A 20,584-nucleotide genomic window follows, 5' to 3' on the forward strand; every position below is an offset into this window, starting at 1 on the left:
TCCGCCCCATGATCCTGCTTCAGACCCACGGCACAACCAGGGGCTGAGCCTCACTTGGGCATGATCATGGTTCCCACCTCATAGGATGGCTATGAAGATCCCGTGAGGGCGCATCCCAAGCTAACTGCTATCACATTGTGTCATCATATTCATATCCATCGTCATTAGCATCATTATTTGTCTTGTGCCCCAAGAGAAAAGCTCATCTCTCTTTTTACACCGTGTCTCTAATGGGGAACAAGTCATCCAAGTAGCTTACAGCTTTGAGCTGTAAGTATTTGCCCCAACATTCCACCAGTGGCCCCCCCCAACCAGGTCAGGTGGCATCCTTGAACTCCTCACTCCAACCTTGTACCAGCCTCTTGCTCAGAGAGTCATTACTATTCCTTGTGTCTAAAGACTTTGATGGGGTGGCAGGTGGGGAAGCAGCTCCTCAGCTACCATCCTCTTGTACCGAGACAGATGACACATTGGCTCTTTTTCTAATAACAGCTTTATTGAGATGTAATTCACACACCGTACAATTCACCCACGGAAGTGTGCAATTCAGTAGTCTTTACTATATTCACAGCATTGTGCAACCATCACCAGAGTCAGTTTTAGGACGTTTTTATCACTCAGTACCCATTAGCGGTCACTCCCCATTCTCCCTCCCTCAGTCCCTGGCAACCACTAATCTACTTTCTGTCTATGGATTTGCCTGTTCTGGATGTTTCGTATAAATAGAATCGCACGCGATACGGCCTTTTGCATCTGGCCTCTTTCACTCAGCATAAAGTTTTTGAGATCAGTCATGAGCTTTCATCCCTTTTTATGGCTGTGTAGTATTCCACTGTGTGGATGGACCATATCTTTTATGTGTTCATCCACTGATGGATGTTTGGGTTGTCTCCACCTTTTGGACACTTTGCCTATTGTCTGTTTCTCAGGTGTGCCTAGTTTGTTCCTATCCCAGGGCCTTTGCCCCTGCTGTCTCCTCTTCTGCCAGCCTCTCCCGCATGTGGACTTCTGTGGCATCAGTCTCCCCGTGGAGTATGAGCTCCAGCATGACATGGACAGGGCCTGTTTTGTCTTCTGCTTCATCCCCAGCATCTAACATGGTGCCCACACTTGGGGCTCAGTCAGTTTTTGTGGAATGAATGAATAGAATGGAGGCATTGGAGAATGAGAGAACTGTGAAATTGCGTAAAGCCCAGAGTTGACAGAGCCTAAGGGCTTCCCCACCCCTGACATCGACAGCCCCAGCATATCCCTGGGCTGAGACACCACTGTGGCCACCTACCCCAAGAACCACCCCACACAGGGGCCAGTGAATGTCCCACTCACCAACTGGGGCTTCCAGAAGCCCAGACCTGACTTTGGAAGGGTAAGGGGCTGACTTCAGAGGGGCAGGGGCCTTGGAGTCTCCCAGCCCCACCATCTCCCTGCTGGTCCCCTTCTGGAATGTTCCTCTGAGGGCCATGTTCAAGGGCCACAGTTCATGACTGTGGCCACCAAGAGATGGGTGATGATTCTGTTGTGACAGTCTCAGGGAGGACATTAGTTTGGGAAAGACCACATCCCCCCCAGGCAGGTCAGGCTAATCAGGGTGGTGCCCTCTGTGGTTGGGCCTCAGGGGGACAGGCTGGAGGTGAACTGAAACACCCCATGTTTCTGGAGACTGAACTCTATGTAAATGAGATCCCCGATGGCCAGACTTTCTAAGTGACAAGGGTCTCTTGGACAATTCTGATCCCCTGCCCAAAGAATTGCTCTTCTCCTCGAGGTTGGGACCTGGTCCATTGGGCCGTGGAAGGCATGGAGGATCAGAGAGGTGAAATGAGTTGCCCAAGGCAGCCCAGCTTGTGAGATCAGGAGGCCAAACTTGCATCTACCCCAGCCAGGCACAAAGGCATCAGCTTAAGTCACAGGGAAGAGTCCTAATATTTCTCTTAACTGAGCCCCATGCTGCATGCTTGAAGGTTGTCTTGCCTAATCGTCGTCACCTGACTAAGGAGGGCTATCTTCGTGCCCACTTCACAGATGAGGAAACTGAGGCCCAGAAGAGTTTGAGTGACTCACCCAAAGCCGTACAGCGAGTGAGTGAGAAACCAGGTTCCATGTGTCTCCTGTTTGAGCCTTACTGACCCGCAGGCTCCAGACAAGGCCAGCACCACCACCCCCAACCCCCGTCAACAACCCCAGGAGCAGGGGATGGTGATGGCATCCATCTTGAGCCTGCAATGGGGGGCTATCTATACCAGCTGCACCAGGGTGATAGGTCTGCAGGGAGGCCCCCAGCTCAGCCACAAGGATCTGGGCCGTTTCTCTCTGAAAAGGGAGGAGGAAGTGGTTTTGCCTGTGTGCCGGGGACGGGTGAGGCAACCAGCACGCATCTGGGACTAGCTGATGTGTTAGGCAGGGGTTCCCACACTCAGGGCCCACAATGTGTGTAGGGGCCCCCAAAATGTTTTAGTGTTTTAAAATCAGGAGAAAAAAAGTGGATACAATAATAATGAATATATAAAATAAATCCAGCCCAGGATACGTTAGTCTTGATATCAAGGAGGTTATAAAAAATAATTTTAAATGGGTGTGTTCTTTTTTTTGTTTGTTTTCTTACAGAGGAAGTCATAATGTAGCCCTGTGGCACGCAGTGAGGCCTCAGCCTGTCCAGGCTCAATCCTGCCTCAGGGATTTTGCTTGTGCTGTTCCCTCCCCCTAGAGCACTCTTTCTGTGCAACAACCCGGCAATCAAGTTGACTCCTACCTGCCCCCCCAGCAAGCCCTTTCCTCCAGATCAGTTAGGCCCCCCTCTGTGGGGTTCTTGCAACTCCAGTTGCCCCTTCCTGACAGGCTGTCCACTTTGAAACAATGACATTAATCATTTCTCACTTCTCTTCGTTTCTCACCAGGTTATCGATGCTGGGAGGGCAGGACCTATGCCTGTCTTGGGGTCACCTCTTTTGTTCCCTGAGGATCTGGCACACAGTAGGTGCTCAATAAAGGCTTGTTGAGGTCTGGATGGAGCAAGGGTGTCTATCCACCTGCATGCAGCTCAGCAGCTCCATCAGACTGCAGACCGGGCGGGGGGCAGGGAGGGACAGCGGTGTCCTAGTCCCCGCCCAGGGCTCACCTACTTAAGGAAACAGGAACCACTTGGGGCAACGCCCCACCCCGCTGACGTGCAGTCCCTGAACAGAAACCTAGGCTCCTGCAGGTGCCGGGGCACAGCCAGAGTGAGGGCCTCTGGCCCCCCCACAGGGTTCTCCCAGGTACGTGCCTATTTCTGTACCCACCCCATGCTGAGTGAGACCCGGGCCCCTAGACCCTGAGCCTCATCTCCACCCTTGAGAAGATAGCACATGGGAGCCAGGCTGGGCCAGAAGGAGGGACAGGGCTGGTGGGGTCCAGAGAGGCAGGAGGAATTTTCTGGGGGCACTGGTAGGTGACCATTGGAAAATAGAGCTGGAATTAGGGAAAGAACATTCCTGGCAGGGGCACAGCATGGGCAAAGACATGGAGAGGAGAGACAGCTTGATCAGTTTTGGGTAGAGTAAGGATGTGGGGATGAAGGGGTGAGGGAGGCCTCAATGCCAGGGTCAGAAGCTTAAAACAGTATGACTTCATTCGTCAGCCAACAGCCCTGCACCCTCCTCTGTGCCCACCCAGTGCCAGGTGATGCTGGGGACTCAGAAAAATCCAAAAGAACCTAGCCCTGGACCCAGTCCTCAAGAGCTCCTAATATGGGGAAGACAGAGCCAGACAGAGACACTCCAGCTCCATGAGGCAAGGCTAGACCAGAATGGTGGGGAAGGTGAGGGACAGAGAGGGATGCCCAGGGCTTTGTCTTAGAGAAGAGGCAAGAAAGCTGCCTGGAGGGGGGATATTTTTGCTGACCCTTGAAGGATAAGCAAGAGTTCTTCCTGGTAGAAAAAAAGAACAAGCTTGTAAACATTACCTCATGCTAGGTCACTACTGGATTCATGAATGTTCATTATATACATACAGTGCTTACTGCTGTGCCAACTGTATCCTCTCAGGTAATTACCATCATTAGCCCCAAATTGCAGATGAAAATTCAGGCACAGAGAGGTTAAGTGACTTGCTCAAGGTCACACAGCAGCTAATTGAGGGAGCTGGGGTTTGAACCCAGGTTGCCTGGCTCTGATTGGGCTCAACTGATTTGTCACGCTGCTTCATTGAACATTTTTTAATGGATCTATTTAATTTCACTTGCTGCAGAATTCCTTTGGGTCGTTCCCCAGAGGGTGTGCTTGGTGTCTGTCTTCTGGCAGGAGAAAGTCAATATTGACTGGGTTGATAAATACATCCCCTCCCTGTGGAAACAGCTTGGTAACAAAGACGTTCTGAGATATTGAGAAGTTAGACCAGTGGGTGGGAGGAGAAGGGGCGAGCTTCAGTTTGGGGACAGAATTAAGGGTAAAAGTGAGGGGTCATGTGTAGACAGCCCAGCAGGGCACAACGCTTTTGCTGGTTTTTCACTGACTTAATACTGTTTTGCAAATCGCTGCTGTTTTCTTTCTGTTTTCCAGCTCTGTTTTCTCTGTCTTGGCTCACGAAGTCCTGTGGTACCTGAGCTTAAAACTGCTGAGAATGAGTGTGAATTAACCATGCACCTGACAAGTTATAGGTGTGCCATCGGTAGCCACCACTTATGGTGACGATGGTGACAGAAGCAACTGTTTGGGGCCACATCTCTGTAGTGTTTAATGAAACCATGGCAACCTTTTATGGCACCCACTGTGTACCTGCTGTTTCATTCATTCACTTATCATTTTGCCATCTCCACGTCCCTCCCAGGACAGTGATAGTTACTTAATATTTAAATAAACTCAGTTCTTAAATACATATATTTTTAAAAGGGACTTTCTAATACTTGTAGTAATGACATAATAAGAATAAAAGGAAAAGGAAAAATCCTTGGGGGGGGTGCGGTTTGGGACAAGTCGATGAATGAATGTGCATAAAGTGCCAGCACATAGTAGGTGCTCAAGAAACTCAAGCCGACTTCAATCCTGTTGTTCTGTCCAGCCTGGAGGACTTCTTATAGGAGGAAACACCATGAGCTGCATGAATAGAGCAAAGGTGCGAGGTGGCCCAGGCTTGACTCTCTTTCCTCCCTCCCATTCCCAGGTCACCCCTCACCCCTGGAAGCCATGACAGAGGCCAGAAAGCTGCCCCCACCACTGCCTCCAAGACTGGACTGGTTCGTGCAGACTCAGGTGGACCAGCTGACCTGTGGAGGGGTCCCTGAGTGGTTCCATGGTGCCATCTCAAGAGAGTAAGGACACACCCACACCTTCCACCCTGCCCTTCACCCTCTTCCCTTGTCTTCCCCGACTCTAGGCAGGTTTTTACTGCAGAATTCTGGGCTTAGCTCAGCTAAGTGTGTTAAGAGGGTGGGTGAAAAGAGCTCTGGAGTCCCAGACTTGAATCCTGCCTCCTCCATGGACTCACTATGTGACCTTGAACAAGTTACGGGTCCTCAGCTTTCTCTATACAAGTGGCCACCAGACCAGTACTGCCAGGGACCTGACAGGCCCCTGCCCCCCACCTCACCCAGGTGGGGATGCAACCTCACCAGTCAATGATGGCAGAATGCAGCCTCAGAATCTTTCTTAACACAGTGCCCCAAACAGCTGCTCTCAGTCCATCAGGGATATAACCAACATACACTTCCTACATCAGACTGAGCTCTGAGGACATGAACAAATCCACCTAGTCACCCCTAGGGGCTGGCTCTAAATAAATGGCGAATAGAACATTTATTGCCACATTCTGCATGCAGGAAGTTGAGGAAACTGTGAAAGCCACAGAGAGGAGGAACTGGACATGGTTTCTCAGTTCTGGGGTGCACCAAAAGAAATACAATGTGAGCCACACATTACAATTTTAAATCTTTTTAGTAGTTTTGTTAAAAGAGTGAAAAGAAACAGGTGGAATTAATTTTTATCATATTTTTTATTTAACCCAGTATATCCAAGATATTCTCATTTCAACATGTAATCGGCACTAGGTCCTCAAAATCCAGCACGTATTATATGCTAAAATCACATCTCAATTCCCACCAGTCATATTTCAAGGGCTCAGCAGCCACACGTGGCCAGTGGCCTCTGTATTAGACAGCTCGGGTCCAAAATCCCCATTCTGTCTCCTAGAAGGCCACATTACTCTTTGTGAACCCGGGATAAGAGTAACAATAATACACTAAGTCCCCTACATACGAATGAGTTCCATTCTGATAGCGTGTTCGGAAGTCCAATTTGTTCCTAAGTCCAACAAAGTTAGCCTAGGTACCCAGCTAACACAATTGGCTATGTATTGAGTTGGCCAAAAAGTACGTTCGGGTTTTTCATACGCTCCTATGGAAAACCTGAACGAACTTTTTGGCCAGCCCAACAGTAGTGTACTGTAAGAGGTTTATAATACATTCGCATCTTTGAAAGTTCGCATCTTGAAGGTTCATATGTAGGGGAGTTACTGTAGTGAGCATCTTTGTGGGTTCTTACCAGCTGGCAGTTCCCACACTCACGCTGCATGCACGTCATCTGTCCTCAAGTGGGCCCTGAGAGTAAGAGTTTACTTTCGCCTTAAGGAAGCTGAAGGTCACAAAGGGACTGACCCTCACCAGGGGTCACACAGCTAATGAAAAGCAGTGCTGGATTTTAAAATCAAATGCATCTAAGAGCAGCTCCTGCTTTATTACCTGTGACACCTCGATCTACCCAAAGGTGCCTCTGGGGGGTGCCTTCCAGGCATTGGGAAGGCAAGCAGGGGCTCTGAGAGATGGTCAAGGTCATCAGAGGCTTCCTGCCAACTCTGGGAGAACACCCCTGTCCCTGAATATCCCAAGCTCTGAAATAACCAAGAAAAGAAGGGGTTTTAGGCTGTTTGTTTGAAAACAGAAAAGTACAGGCCTCTCTGACTCAGGGGCACCAGTACAGGGATGACTGGTATACCGGACATCTGGCCAGTATGCTTAGCCATCTCTCTCCTGTATTTGCCCTTCCAGGGATGCCGAGAACTTGCTGGAGTCACAGCCACTGGGATCCTTCCTCATCAGGGTCAGTCACAGCCACGTGGGCTACACGCTCTCTTACAAGTAAGGCCGGGGCTAGGGGCCAGGGCAGGGACAGGAGGGCTCTGGGGCTTCCTTGGAGGAGCAAGTGGTGCTTCATACAACAACTTCTCAGTGAGCAACCAGTGCGAGGGTCTGGCCAGATCTAACTGAAGAGTAGGCAGTTGCAGGTCTGGCTGTAACCAGCAGACTTGGGCCTGGCAGTAACTGAGACTGTGTGTCTGAGAACAGGAACTGCTGAGGACTCAAGAGTGGCAGCTGCATTTCCCCTTACTACCCCTCTCTCCCCTACCATTTAAATGTCACCTCCCTGACTTCACTCAGGGGGACATGTTAGGGGAAACCAGGGCAGCCCAGCTCCTTAATTTCTCGATGCCTGATCCAGCATCTCAGTTAGAGGATTCAGCAGCGCAAACTACTTTTCAAAAGGATTCCAGGCCAAAGGAATTTTTTAAATGGACCTATTACAGAGTTACCCATAGAGGGAAAAGCTTAGGCTTTTAGTCACGCAGTCCAAGGCTTGGCTGTGCCACTTAAGACGCTGTGTGATCTTGGACAAGTTACTCATCCTTTCTGTTCCTCCCTCAAAGTCCTCATCTCGAACATAAGAATGCTAAAATTAATTCAGAGTCATGATGGGAGGATTAAATGAGACGTAGTAAGCACGTAGTGGTCCATTAATAAATGCATCCGTTCATTAATAATGGAGCATTTATTCAGTACCTGTACCAGTTTTCATTGTTGTCATTTCTATTGATCATTTACCCCTTGCCAGGCACGGAGTTAAGCTTTTACCTGCAGTAGCTTGTTCTATCTTCACAAGAAGTCCTGACGTCAGCCTTAGTAGCCCCATGTGATAAAGGGGGAAACTGAGGCACAGTGCAGTCACCTGCCAAGTGTCACATGGCTAGTGAGTGGAGGAGCCTACAAGGGAATCTAGGCAGATGGGCTGTAGCCATGATGCTGCCAGGTCAAGGGCTGGGGGGTGGGGACAGAATGATGGGGAATGAGATGGCAGTGTCTCCGCAGAGCTCAGAACTGCTGCCGTCACTTCATGGTGAAACTTTTGGACGATGGGAGCTTCATCATCCCTGGGGAGGAGAGAGCCCATGCCTCTCTAGTTGCCTTGGTCACCTTCCATCAGCAGCAGCCGTTGCGGCCACACGGGGATCTGCTGACGCAGCCCAGCCAGCAGGTGAGGGTTGGGACCCCCAAGGGCCATAGCGCTCTCCCAAGGGCCAAGCCCCCCAGACTCTTTTGCTCCCTCAGCCCCCTCAGCCTCTTGTGATTCTGTCATTCTTGCGGTCCCCGTTTCTCTTGTGGCCCCGCCCCTCCTGGTCCTTGTTCCCTGGCCCGCAGGCTGATTTTTTTTACAGGAATTCATGTGCCAGGTATAACCTTGGCTGATCTACAGGAATAGCATATTTCCTTATAAGACTCAGTGGGTGGGGCCCAGTCCTCACAAGCTGCTGTGGGAGGGGCATATCTCCTTATAAGGATTGATGGGCGTGGCCTAGGCCCTCAGAAGGGGCTGTGAGTGTGGCATATTCCTTATAAGGCCCAGAGGGCAGGGCCTAGCCCTCAGTAGCTGCTGTGGGAGGGGCATTCTGCCTTACAAGGTTTGTGGATGGGGCAACCTCTGAGCCCCCATTTCCAGGATCTGGGACCACAGCCCCATCCCTGTACCCTCCTTGGGACTAAGCTGCATGTCCCCTCTGCCCCGCAGAAGGATCCAGCAAATGCGGATTATAAGGATCTCTTCCTTTTCTCTGACGCATTGGCTGAGGAAGCCACCAGCTCTGCTCTTGGCCTCAGCAAATACCAGAATCCCTCCTCTTGTCCCATGGACCCACTTGAAGAGGTATGTGACAGAAAACTGGCACCTTCAATCTGGAAGGTGGGAGGTGGGGCAGGGGGATGCAGGAGCAGAGGTGGCCAACAGCTGCCAGAGGAGATGTTCTAGAATGAAGATTAGATCCCGTAGCTCCAAGCTTAAAACTTTTCAGGGAGACTTCCCTGGCCGTCCAGTGGTCAAGACTCTGTACTTCCAATGCCACGTGGGGTGTGGCAAAAAAAAACCCAAAAACAAACAAAAAACTTTTCAGTGGTTTCCCAAGGCACTGAGATTAAAATCCCAACTATGATCTCAGGTCCTGCTACCCATCACCAGCCCAACTTCAGCCCCTCTGCCAACCCTTCTGCTGTTCTGACACATCAAGCTAACCTCAGGGCCTTTGCATGTGCTGTGTGCTCTGCCCCCAGATTTCCCATGCCTGGCTTCTTTCATCACTTCTTCTTCAAGTATCACTCTCCCCAGTCAGCAGACCTAAAGTAGCCCCTCTGCCTTCTCCATCACATCACCCTGTTCACTTGCAGCAGAGCAGTCTGTAAAATTTGAAAAGTCTTGTTTATTTATGAGTTTTCATGTTTCCTGCCTGCCTCTCCCATCAGACTGTGAGCTTTGGGAGGCCTGGGAATCTGACTTGTTCACCACTGCTTCTCCTGTCCCTCAGAGAGGCCCTGGCACATCAGTGGGTTTGCAGGTGAGGGTGGGGGAACAGTCAGGGAAGGCTTCCTGGAGTAGGTGGCATAGAGCTGGGACATTCAGGATGAAGAGGAGCCAACCACACACAGAGATGCAGGGAGGGCATTCCAAACAGAGGAAACAGCACATGCAAATGTCCTGAGGCTCAGGGTGAAAAACAGAAGAACCACAATAGCCAATGTGTGGACAGAGTGGAGTGAGCAAAAGGGAGATTGTTGGGAGGTGAGGGGCCAGAGTCGGCAGGGGTCATTCATGCAGGGTCTTGGGGCCAGGGTGAGGTGCTGGGATCTATTCCAGGTGTGCTGGGGAGCCATGAGAGAGCTTGAGCATGGTGGGACTGATGGTGTTCCCTGTGGCTGCCGGCTGCAGAAGCGGCTGTCTGGGGGTGGGAAGGAGGCAGGGACAGTATCCACGTGGGAGAAACTAGAAAGGGAGCCCTAAAGGTGGATCCTGCTGATGGCTTGGAGGTGGAGGGTGAGGGGAAGAGGGACAGTGTCATGGTTTGAGTCCCCCAGTCATCCATTATTTGGGAAGTGATCCCAGGAGGTACCATGAGGGGAGCAGGAAAGTGGGTCAGGAGAGAGAGGGCCACCAAAGGAGGCTGCTGTAGTGAGGGGGTTACCCCTGTGGACTCTGTGGAGCACGCACGTCAGTTATCCCACCTTAGGACGAGGAGCTGTGGTACTGATCTTCCCTTCCATCAGTCATTAGTCAAGCGCTGTCTCTGGGAGGTTTTAATTCTCTGGTACCTCTGGTCTGCAAAGTGGCCAAAGAAGTCCCCAAGGCAGAGTCCCCACTGCTGGCACTTGGGAGTGGAGCTGGAGGCACCAAAATGCTCAAGACAAAGGGATGTGGATGGGGCATGGACAGCATCTGCCACAAATGACACCCAAGTTTGGGGCCTGAACAACCTGGTAGATCAGGGGTTGGCAAACTACTGCCCAAGGGCCGCATCTGGCCCACTGCCTCCTTCTGTATGGCCCATGAGCTAAGCATGACTTTTATGTTTTTGAATGGCTGAAAGAAATCAAAAGAAAAATCGTATTTCATGACCCTTGAAAGTCAGATGAAACCCACATTTCCGTGTCCATAAAGTATTAGAGGAACACAGGCACGCTCGCTCACTGACGTATGATCTCTGGCTGCTTTGGCCCTACAACAGCAGAGGTGAGTGATGAAACATAGACTGACCTGCAAAGCTGAAAACATTTCCTCTCTGACCCCTTACAGAAAAAGTTTGCCAACCACCGAGGGAGACAGTGAAGCCCTTTACTGAGACAGGAAGGGTGGGTCGTGGGATCAGGCTTGGGGGTTCTCTTTGGGACTTTCTTGGCCCCAGGACATCTGGGTGGAACCCAGATCCCAGTTTCTGGGGCAGATTCAGAGCTGTGGTAGGCGGGGTAGCCCCAGGTCTCACCTGCTCTCGGTTTCAGGCCTTCACAAACCCAGTACTGCTCCATCGGCGAAAAGAAGGGAAGCCATTGGCAGAGCCGGACGGGGCATCCACGGAGAAAGCTACTTCCTCCTGCCCCCCGAAACCTCCTCTTGAGGAGGCCCGCCAGAAAATCTGGAGGAATCTCAAGATACTCCCCCGGACGGGCAAGAAGGTCCAGCAGGAGCTGAAATCCCAGCTGGTGGCTGCGAGCTCATCGCTCTGGGACGCCAAGCCGTTGGTGGTGACCCGTGGCTCTGGAGCTGGAGCAGGGGACTCAGCCTGGAAAAATAATGTCTTCACAGACCCCCAAGCTCCAAGAAACAGAGATGAGCCCTCCAGGAAAGCCTCAAGGTCAGCCAGCTGGAGCGAGACAACCTCGAGGGTCAGGGACTGGCACCAGGCAGTCGTGAGGGCCCTGTCCTCACACGTGTCCAAACCGGAGCCAAGGGGCTCGCAAGAACCACAGGACTGTCTCCCCGAAGAGTACCGCTCACCGCCACCCTTCGCCCCTGGGTACTGCTAGGTTCGCCCCGGCTCTGGGACCCTCTCTGCCGGGGGCCGTTCACACCTGGACCTTTTGCTCTCTGCCATGACCCACTAGCCCTCAGGGACCTGAGGAATGTAATAAAGACATTGCTTGGGTCTGGTCCTGCGATTGCCAGTAAGGCGACCTGGTCATTTTAATAATAATTAGTAATAATAATAATGTTACCGCAGTGGCGTCTAGGACACCTACTCTGTGCCTAGCCTCACACCAGACCCTCCATGTTCATTATTTCTTTTATGCCTCTGAGCAGGCCCATCAGGTAGGTTCATTCTGCACTTTTTTTTTTTTTTTTTGTGGTACACAGGCCTCACTGTTATGGCCTCTCCCGTTGCGGAGCACAGGCTCCGGACGCGCAGGCTCAGTGGCCACGACACACAGGACCAGCCGCTCCGCGGCATATGGGATCTTCCCGGACCGGGGCACGAACCCGCATCCCCTGCATCGGCAGGCGGACTCTCAACCACTGCGCCACCAGGGAAGCCCCCATTCTGCACATTTTAAAGAAGAGACAGGAATTTCCCTGGCGGTCCAGTGGTTAGGGCTCCATGCTCTCATTGTCAAGGGCCTGGGTTCGATCCCTTGTCGGGGAACTAAGATCCCACGAGCTGCGCGACACAGCCAAAACAATTATATTAAATTAAAATTAAAAAAAATAAAGAAGATCCAGGTTCAGAGAGGAGAAGAGGTGTGGCCAAGGTCACATGGCTGGGGTGTCAGCACCAGGATTCGAAGCCAGGTCAGTTTGAGCCCTTTCCCCACGTAACCTAGGCACACCTCATAGAGTACAGCCTTGTCTGTAACAGGGCTGTTCATGCCTTCCTCTCAGGGTTCTTGTGCAAATGGAGATGAAACTTGTGGAGGGCTTGGCACACAGTAAGCACTCCTGACATCAACGGCAGCTTTAGGAGAGGCATAAGAGGCCCTTTCCTTTAAAAAGGGAGAGGCAGCCTAGGGCTGTGGGTGGGGATGGGCTCTGGAGGGAATCTTGGGTTGTGGGGCTGTGTGACCTTTGGTGAGTCACTAGACATCTCTGGGCCTGTTTCCTCATCTGGAAAATGGGGAGAAGAGCAGTCCCTCTTTCTCAGGATGAACCAGCAGAATTCAAATAAAACCTAGGGCTTTAGCGCACAGTAGGTGCTTAATAAATGGGGGTTAGGGCAAGAGTGGACACCCTAGAAATGATACACAGTGGAGGTGTCTGGGAGGGTCCCTGGGGGGCTTGTCTCTCTTGCAGGAATGACCACTCCTTGGATTGACTGGGGACATGGGATGGGCCCCCAGGCTGACTATAGGTGGACTGGGTATGGGGGTTCCCAAATCTGCAAGATGTAGAGGTCTGGGATGTGCAGTGAAGTGGGCCTGGGTTCAAGTCCACCTCTGCAGATGACTTCAGGTGTGGCCTTGGGCAAGTCACCCCGTTGCCTCTGAGCGAAGTGTGAGTTCTCCTCAGCCAACCCTGCTGGGATGTCACAGGCAGCCAATGTGATGAAAGAATGGCAGGTGTTTCCTGAACTGTAAAGCACTGTGCCAGCCTCAGTGAATAACATTCCTGCCACCACACCCTCTCCAGAGGCCTCCTCTGGCGATTCTAATGAATCAGTGAGGAGGTGAAGCTTTAGTCCCCTTGAGGAATTCGGGGATTGAGGGGAGAAAAGGCAACTTGAGCAGTCGAGGGTTGGGCCTTGGGAGGCCCTGAGCTGGGACAGCATGGGCCTGATCTCCACACCTCGCCTCCGCCCACCGAGACCCACAGTGAGGCACTTCCAGCCCTCTCGGTGGAGAGACATCCAGAAGTCACCCCTTTCCTTGTACAAATGGGGAGATTGTGGCCCAGAGAGGGTGCAGCCACACCCAGGATCACACAGTGAGGACAGAGGTTAGATCCTTGGCTGCCTCCCTCCTGTCTGCCAGGTTAAAGTTGGGAAACATGTTTTCAGAGCAGCTGTGACTCAGTGATGTGTGTTTATTCCCGGAGCCCAGGGAGACCAGATTCTACATTGAGATGAGGGGTCGCCCTGCCTTCCTCTGGCCCGGCTCCTCCGCAGTACCCTCAGATGCGGATGTGGAAGGTGCTGGGTGCAAAGAGAAAGGGAGTCTGTCAGCAGGCAGAGGGTACCCTTCCTTCGTCCTTCTCCCCAACACTCCCGCCAGGAGTCCCCGAGGCATGCAAGGAGCCGCAGTGGGTGGGGGAGAGATAGACCCCCTCAATAAACCCCAGGCCGTGGCCTTCCTGACCCCCACAGGGGTTGAGAGCACATCACTTTGGATCAGAGTGTACATCCTGGCTCTGCCCCAGACTCTAAGTGCGCGGCTACCCCTCTCTGGGCCTCAGTTTACTCCCCTGTAAAATGGGGATAAGCTGTCCCTCCTTCACTGTGCTGTAATAAGGGCTAAAAAGAGCCCAATGTACAGGGCGGGACATACAGTAGGTGCTCAATTAGTAGCAAGGGATTCATCCTGGTGTCATTATTCGTGTCTCCGTGGCGGGAGACCATCCTTGCTTATCCAGGGTAGAGGAAGGAGGCCCTCTTGTCATGAAAGGATACCACCAATGATAACAGCCACAACAGCAACCATAAAGCAGTTACTGAGCACCTACTGTATGCCAGGCACTGCTCTAAATTCTTTGCGTGTACTAGCTCAGAGGTCACTCAACTTTTCTCGGCAAAGGGCCAAATAGTTGATATTTCCAGCTTTGCACAATGACTCAGCACCACCATGTAGCTCAAAAGCAGCCGTAGACGCTATGTACACAAACAGGCAGGCTGCGCGCCAATAAAACTAGCAATAGACACGGAAATTTGAATTTCCTACGGCTTTCATGTGTCGTGGAGTATGATTATTCTTTTATTTTCTCCCCCAACCATTTAAAAATGTAAAAACCATTCTTAGCTCACAAAAAACAGGTGGTGGGCCAACCCCTGTATTAACTCATTTAACCCATGCTATCCGCCCTACAGTGGAAGCACTGATTCTCCCCAGGGCTGCCAAGTGCTATGGTACAGTCTGTTCACTACAAAATGTTCAAGCAACTGAGGGCTGAAGTCCAACCATATTCCACTCACCCAAAGAGCTGTGTCCACCCAGAGGAGGTGTTCACAAGGTCTCTAATTATCCCCATTTTAAAGACACAGGGACTGAGGCTAGGGAGGTCGGGAAAGTTCCCCAAGGTCACAAATGAATGAACAGAGGGATTTTCACAAAGGGGGTCTATGAACCCTTTCCATAAGAGCCTCTCTCATACATGGGAACGGATTGTGCAGGGTGGAGAGGAATGTCACCTGAGGAAGTCCGGCGCCCGCAGGATCATGTTCTGGAAGTCTTCCAGGGACAGTCGCCCGTCGCGGTCCCCGTCGGCCTCATCCAGCACCTTCTCACACACCAGGCTCACCTCCTCAGCGCTCAGCTCTCCCCGCGTTAGCTTGGTCACCGTCTGCTCCAGGTCCCACACACAGATGTAGTCATCGTTGTTAAAGTCTGCGCAGCAGAACAGGTGGAGCTGTGGTGGTGAGGGGACACAGGGGCAGGCAGGCTGGGCCAGTCATGGGCACATCTTTTCCCTGTCTTACAGAGGAGGAAACTGAGCCACTGGAGGGAACCCAAGACCCTAGGGTTTTATCTGGATCTTGCTTTGGAATTGGGCAGGGACCTGCTGGGAGGTCATTCATTCACTCAAGTATTTATTGAGCACCTACTACGTGTCAGGTGTGTGATAATTGTTATTCATTCCCTCTTTCAATAAGTATTTATTGAGTGCCTGCTGTGTGCCAGGCACTGTGATAAATTTTCATTCATTCATTCATTCAGCAAGTATTTACTGAGTACCTACTATGTGCCAGGCACAGAGACAGATGGTGAACCAAAAAGACACTGTCACTGCCCTCGTGTCTCCTCAGAGAGAAAGTCAATAAGGAGTGAACAGATGAATGAACAAGAAATTAAGCAGCATTGCTCCATGCAAGGAGAGAAATAGGCTGTGGCATGGAGAGTAACTCGGGGGCATGGGTTACTTTTCACCAAAATTTCAAGGTAAGAAGAAGCCAGGGGAAAGGGCACAACAGAGGCAAAGGCCTAGAGGCAGAAAGAGTTTGATGTGTTGGGGAAACAGCCAGGCCATTGTGGCTGGAATGGAGTCAGTAAACGGATGGGGTGGGGAGGTACCAGGGTGAGGTGAAGGACAGGGCCACGCAGGGCCTCGGAGCCCTTGGGGAGACATTTGTGATGGCAGGGCAGCCCCTGGCCCGACCCGATCTCATTCCCGTTTCCCCACCCCGGGTCCCCGCACACACCATAAATTTTAAAAGCGTAGTAGGCTTTGAGGTCGCGGGGAGCCATTTCACTCATCACAGAAAACATGTCCAAGAAGTTGTCCAAGGTCATGTGGCCATCCCCATCCTCGGAGAAGACCTGGGCGATCCTCTGACGGAAAGGGTTGTCCTAGAGACAGGAAGCAGGGAACCAATCCCTGACCAGGACCTTGGGGGGAGGGCTCCGCATGGTTTCCCTCTCAACACTCACCTTCCTGGGAACCTCCAAGTACCCCTCACCAAGACTGTCTTCCTCCCATGATCCCTGGAGAAGACTTCAGGCAACTCCAATCTCCACCCCAGTGGTCTGGGTGTCGTTAACCCCATTTCCAGCTTCAGAGGCAGTCACATGACCCGAGTGAGGCCAATCAGGGATTTCCATTCACCTGGCAACCGTGATTGCCTCTGGGATGAGCATATGACTCAAACTTGCCAATCAGAGGCTGCCCTGGGAGAGTTGCTGAAAAGTTGGGGTGGAGGAACCTTATTTCTGCTTGTTGCAGAGCTTATGGGAGGAAATCTGAGGCAGCTGGTGTTTCCATTCACTACCTCAAAAGAACAGGCTTCCTGAGACTGAAGACTCTTCCTGGGAGAAACTGAAAGATGGAGGGAGATTCCCAAGCATATCCTCAGAGACCCTGGTTCCAGCTGTACGTGATGCTAAGCCTTTCCCTGCATTTTTTGCTCATATGATCCAACCCATTCCGTCCCTCTTGAATGAAGTTTCTGTCCCCTGTGATAAAATAATCTCTATTCACAGTCCCTCACCCCAAGAGTCCCCTCCAGAGTCACAAACTATGTGTCAAACAACCAGCTGAGAAGAACCCACATTTAATAGCTCCTACTATGAAAAGAAAAACTAATGTTCCCTGAGTACTTGCCATGTCACAGGCCCTGTACTGAGCCCTTTACCTGCATTATCTCATCTCATCTTCCCAACAACCCAGGGTTTAAATCCTGTCTATGTCATGTCCTAGCTGTGTGATTATGAACAAGTGTCTTAACCTCTCTGAACTTCAGTTTCTTCATATGTAAAATGGAAATAATCACAGTACTCACCTCATAGGAATGCAGCAAGGGACATCCCTACTATTTTTTCCCTGCCTGCCCCATGGCCCAGGCATACCTTCAGCTCAGGCATGCTGCCAATGAGCTCGTAAGGAACCTTCACATCAGGGTAGCTGGTATAGTCGAGAGGGACAAGCTGGGGGGCAAGGTCCTGGTAGCGATAGAAGAGCCTGGTGTGGGGACAGAAACAACGAGAAGGTCTGGGAGATGGGTGTGTGTGGCTTTGTCCCTACTCTCTCACTCTTGCAGCTGCTTACTCTACACTGAAAGATGCTGAGTCCCCAAGAGCCATTAGCCGTGGGCCTAAGCCTCACACACACAAAGCCAGACACAGGTGCCTTTATCGCCCTGGGGACAATGCCAAGGTAAAGAGAGGACTCCAGAGCTAGGGAAAACTAGAGTGCAGGAAGCAAGCCAGGGAGGAGGAAATTCTTCCTGGAGGAGGGGGCATTGATGCTGGGTTTTGAAGCATGAGTAGGAGCTTACCAAGCAGATGGGGTCGACAAAGGGAGAGTGTTTAAGGCAAGGTCATTCATTCATTCCCTCTTTCAACAAGTAGTTATTGAGTGCCTACAGTGTGCCAGGCACTGTGATAAATTTTCATTCATTCATTCAACAAGTATTTACTGAGTACCTACTATGTGCCAGGCACAGAGACGGATGGTGAACAAAACAGACACTGTCACTGCCTTTGGGTCTCCTCCGAGAGAAAGTCAATAAGAAGTAAGCAGATGAAAGAACAAAAAATTAAACAGCATTGCTCCATGCTAGGAGAGAAATAGCATTCACATTTAGCATTCAGAGAATCTGAGCCAATCTATGTATCTCTGGACATTATGACATCGTTGGCAAGGCCTCTAACGGCCCACATCCTCACACTTTCCTTCTCTCCCTTCATAATGGGGGGCAGGGTTCTCTCAATGGGGCAGAGCAAACACAAAAGTCTAATATTAAGGTTTTTCAAAAGGGTAAATGAAAGACATTTTGCAAAACACCAAATGCCATACACACTACCTAGATGGTAGAGCCAGCTCTCCACCCTAATGCCCTCCCCTGGTGACACCATACCATCATTGAGGCATGCTGAGCAGTAGCCTTGTAGAGACCATCCTTGATGAGTCAGAGGTCCCCAGGCTGCTAGGGACTGTCTCTGAGGGGGACAGGAGCCCCTCGGTCACACGATGGCTAGGAACTCGAGGAGGAGATATCTGGAACTTCAGTCCTGGGTTCCTTCAGAGAATAGCCTGGGCTTGGGTTTGGGTTTCTGTATGGCCTTGAGTAAGTCCCTCTTCCCCTCATCCCCCTTTCCCCTCAGTAGGTCTGTCTGACAAGCGAGAAGCTTGAGGCAGACAAAATGTTAGTCTCCAACTCCTTGGGGCTCTACCCATCTACCCAGGGGCCTGGGGTCAGCCTCCCTTGTCTGAGCCTCAGTTTCCCCATCAGTAATCCAATCGTGATGGCCAGGATGACCTTGCAAGCTGTCCTCACCCAGACAATGGGGCTCACTGGTGAAAGGTGTGTCCATCAATAATGGATGTCCTGTGCCCACACAGTTGGGGCCTTGGCCCCTATCACTCTGCAGCTAAACCCCAGCCAGCTTCAGTTTCACAGCTCCAAGTTCATGGGTCGGGGCCTCTGGATGACAGCTCCATGGGATGAGTGATGATGTAGAATACCCATCTATGCCTGGCTCGCTCACACCAGGGACCTGCAGCAGCCTGGGGCCACCTTCTCACTCTCTAACATTGATGTCAACCCCACAGCCCAGAACTGGCTCTAGACTCTGCCCCTGGCCTCCCAGCCTCTTCACACTGGCCTCAGGGGGATCTTTCTAACATGCTGATCTTCATCTGCCATGCTCACACACTCTCTATGGCTCCCCGCCACCTTTGGGAGAAAGCCCAAGCTTGTCAGCCTAGAGACATGACAACAGGACCAGATGTGACTTCTCAGCCTTCCCATCTCTGCATCCATCCACCGACCACGCACGCAATCCCCCCATTGGTGCTTTAACCCTTATGAAGCATTGAACGTGGTCAAATTGCAAATCAAGCAACGTATAGCAAGTTTCCACCTCTTCCTCCCTCCTCCCTAGACTGACCTCATGATTTCCTTCCTCGTGAAGAAGGTGCAGTCCTGCGGAGAGAGATGTTGGCTTGACCCAGACCCTTCCTGGTGGGGGGCCTCCTTCCTCTCCCACAAGCCCACGTCCATCGCTGCCTGAAGCCACACACAGAGCCTCCCCAGAACGCTTGCTGACTGCACACCCAGGATGAAGAGATGCTGTCCCCATTTCTTGGGCCAGTAAACCAAGGCTGCTAAACCCACCGAGGGTCCGGCCCATCACGCCTACCTGATATGCTTCCAGCTGCTCATGAGTAAAGACTGTTTGCTTGTTGCCCATGGTGAAGACCACTGCCAGGACCCTGGGACAAGCTCCCAAAGCCCCCAAACTCCTCGGGGCCACACCGGTCGGCAGGCTGCTGTGTACCAGTGTCTGGGCAAATCTCCCTGCCCTGGTTGTCACCTGCCCACCCTCCACATCACCCCCGGCCTGGGTGAGGCTCAAGTTACAGCCGAGCTCTCTGGGCAACAGCCTGAGTATGTCCACAGCCACCAGAGCAAGGAGAAGGGCTTTGGGAGGTCACAGGGTAGCCCTCAGTGGGGAGAGCACACCTGCCACCACCAGGTGAGACTGAGGGTATGGGGCACCTTGGAGAGATGGGCAGGGTGGTGGAGAGGCTGCCAGCACACCCCAGGTCAAATTCCATCTCTTTACCCACTAGCTGTGTGGCCTTAGGCAAGTCATCTGGCCTCTCTGAGCCTCGTTTGTAAGATGGAAATTATATTAGTACCTACCTCATAGAGTTGTTCTGAAGATCTAATGAGATCATTAATACAACACCCCCAAAAATATTTGACCACTGGATACAGGCAAGCTCTAGGCACATAATGGTAAACAAGCTAGATGAGGTATGCATTGGGGATGAGGATGAGGCTGATGCTGTGGCTTGAGAAGAGCAATCCAATGTCTAAGTTTGGGTTAAATAACGCCAGAGTTCTTTATTGCAGGACTTGTCAGAGCCTTTAATATGTTAATGTGCACCATACATCCTCAAGGGGTAAATACAATGTAGCAGCTCCCAACCTTATTAAGACTCAGAATCCTCTTGGGCAGAAAATCTGGGAGTTGAAAGTTCCCAGCCTGGCACTCCCTGCCCTTCTCACTCTGGATCTGGCCTCCTCCCACTTTCCTCTCCTGCGCAGCCAGTTTCCAGCCCCATACCCCAGGCCCCCTGAATCACTCTTGAGTCTTCCCCTTCCCTCATTCCCACTCTCCCTGGCCTGGACCATTGCAGTTCCTCCCACAAGGCTCCTCTGGCCCCTGCCTCAGCATCCATACTTTGCTCCAGTGTGTGAAGCCATCCTGTAAAATATGACTATGATCAAGCTTTAAAACCCCCCCTGAGGGCTTCCCTGGTGGCGCAGTGGTTGAGAGTCCGCCTGCCAATGCAGGGGACACGGGTTCGTGTCCCAGTCTGGGAAGATCCCACATGCCGCGGAGCGGCTGGGCCCGTGAGCCATGGCCACTGAGCCTGCG

General features: G+C 51.7%; 2 protein-coding genes across 5 annotated transcripts; one reads left to right on the plus strand and one right to left on the minus strand.

Moving 5' to 3' along the window:
- The first annotated feature begins 3,210 nt into the window (after positions 1–3,210).
- On the plus strand, positions 3,211–11,719 carry HSH2D (hematopoietic SH2 domain containing). 3 transcript variants are annotated; one of them, XM_079917541.1, is made up of 6 exons: positions 3,211–3,254; positions 5,137–5,284; positions 7,016–7,105; positions 8,111–8,276; positions 8,808–8,942; positions 11,060–11,719. In XM_079917541.1, the coding sequence occupies exons 2-6, from the start codon at positions 5,160–5,162 to the stop codon at positions 11,582–11,584; spliced, it is 1,041 nt and encodes a 346-aa protein (XP_079773667.1). In that variant the 5' UTR covers positions 3,211–3,254; positions 5,137–5,159; the 3' UTR covers positions 11,585–11,719. The 3 variants fall into 3 exon arrangements, with proteins under 3 accessions (XP_079773667.1, XP_079773668.1, XP_079773669.1); XM_079917542.1 differs by having other exon boundaries at positions 8,811–8,942; XM_079917543.1 differs by lacking the exon at positions 3,211–3,254 and having other exon boundaries at positions 5,170–5,284; positions 7,016–7,067.
- Positions 11,720–13,658: 1,939 nt separating this feature from the next.
- CIB3 (calcium and integrin binding family member 3) lies at positions 13,659–19,387 on the minus strand (the record flags this gene model as incomplete). 2 transcript variants are annotated; one of them, XM_079918065.1, is made up of 6 exons in its annotated part: positions 13,659–13,680; positions 14,890–15,085; positions 15,898–16,045; positions 17,042–17,153; positions 19,085–19,119; positions 19,337–19,387. In XM_079918065.1, the coding sequence occupies 6 exons, from the start codon at positions 19,385–19,387 to the stop codon at positions 13,659–13,661; spliced, it is 564 nt and encodes a 187-aa protein (XP_079774191.1). The 2 variants fall into 2 exon arrangements, with proteins under 2 accessions (XP_079774191.1, XP_079774192.1); XM_079918066.1 differs by lacking the exons at positions 17,042–17,153; positions 19,085–19,119.
- Positions 19,388–20,584: the final 1,197 nt, after the last annotated feature.

Source organism: Stenella coeruleoalba, assembly GCF_951394435.1.
Source record: "Stenella coeruleoalba genome assembly, chromosome: 3".
Classification (NCBI taxonomy): domain Eukaryota; kingdom Metazoa; phylum Chordata; class Mammalia; order Artiodactyla; family Delphinidae; genus Stenella; species Stenella coeruleoalba.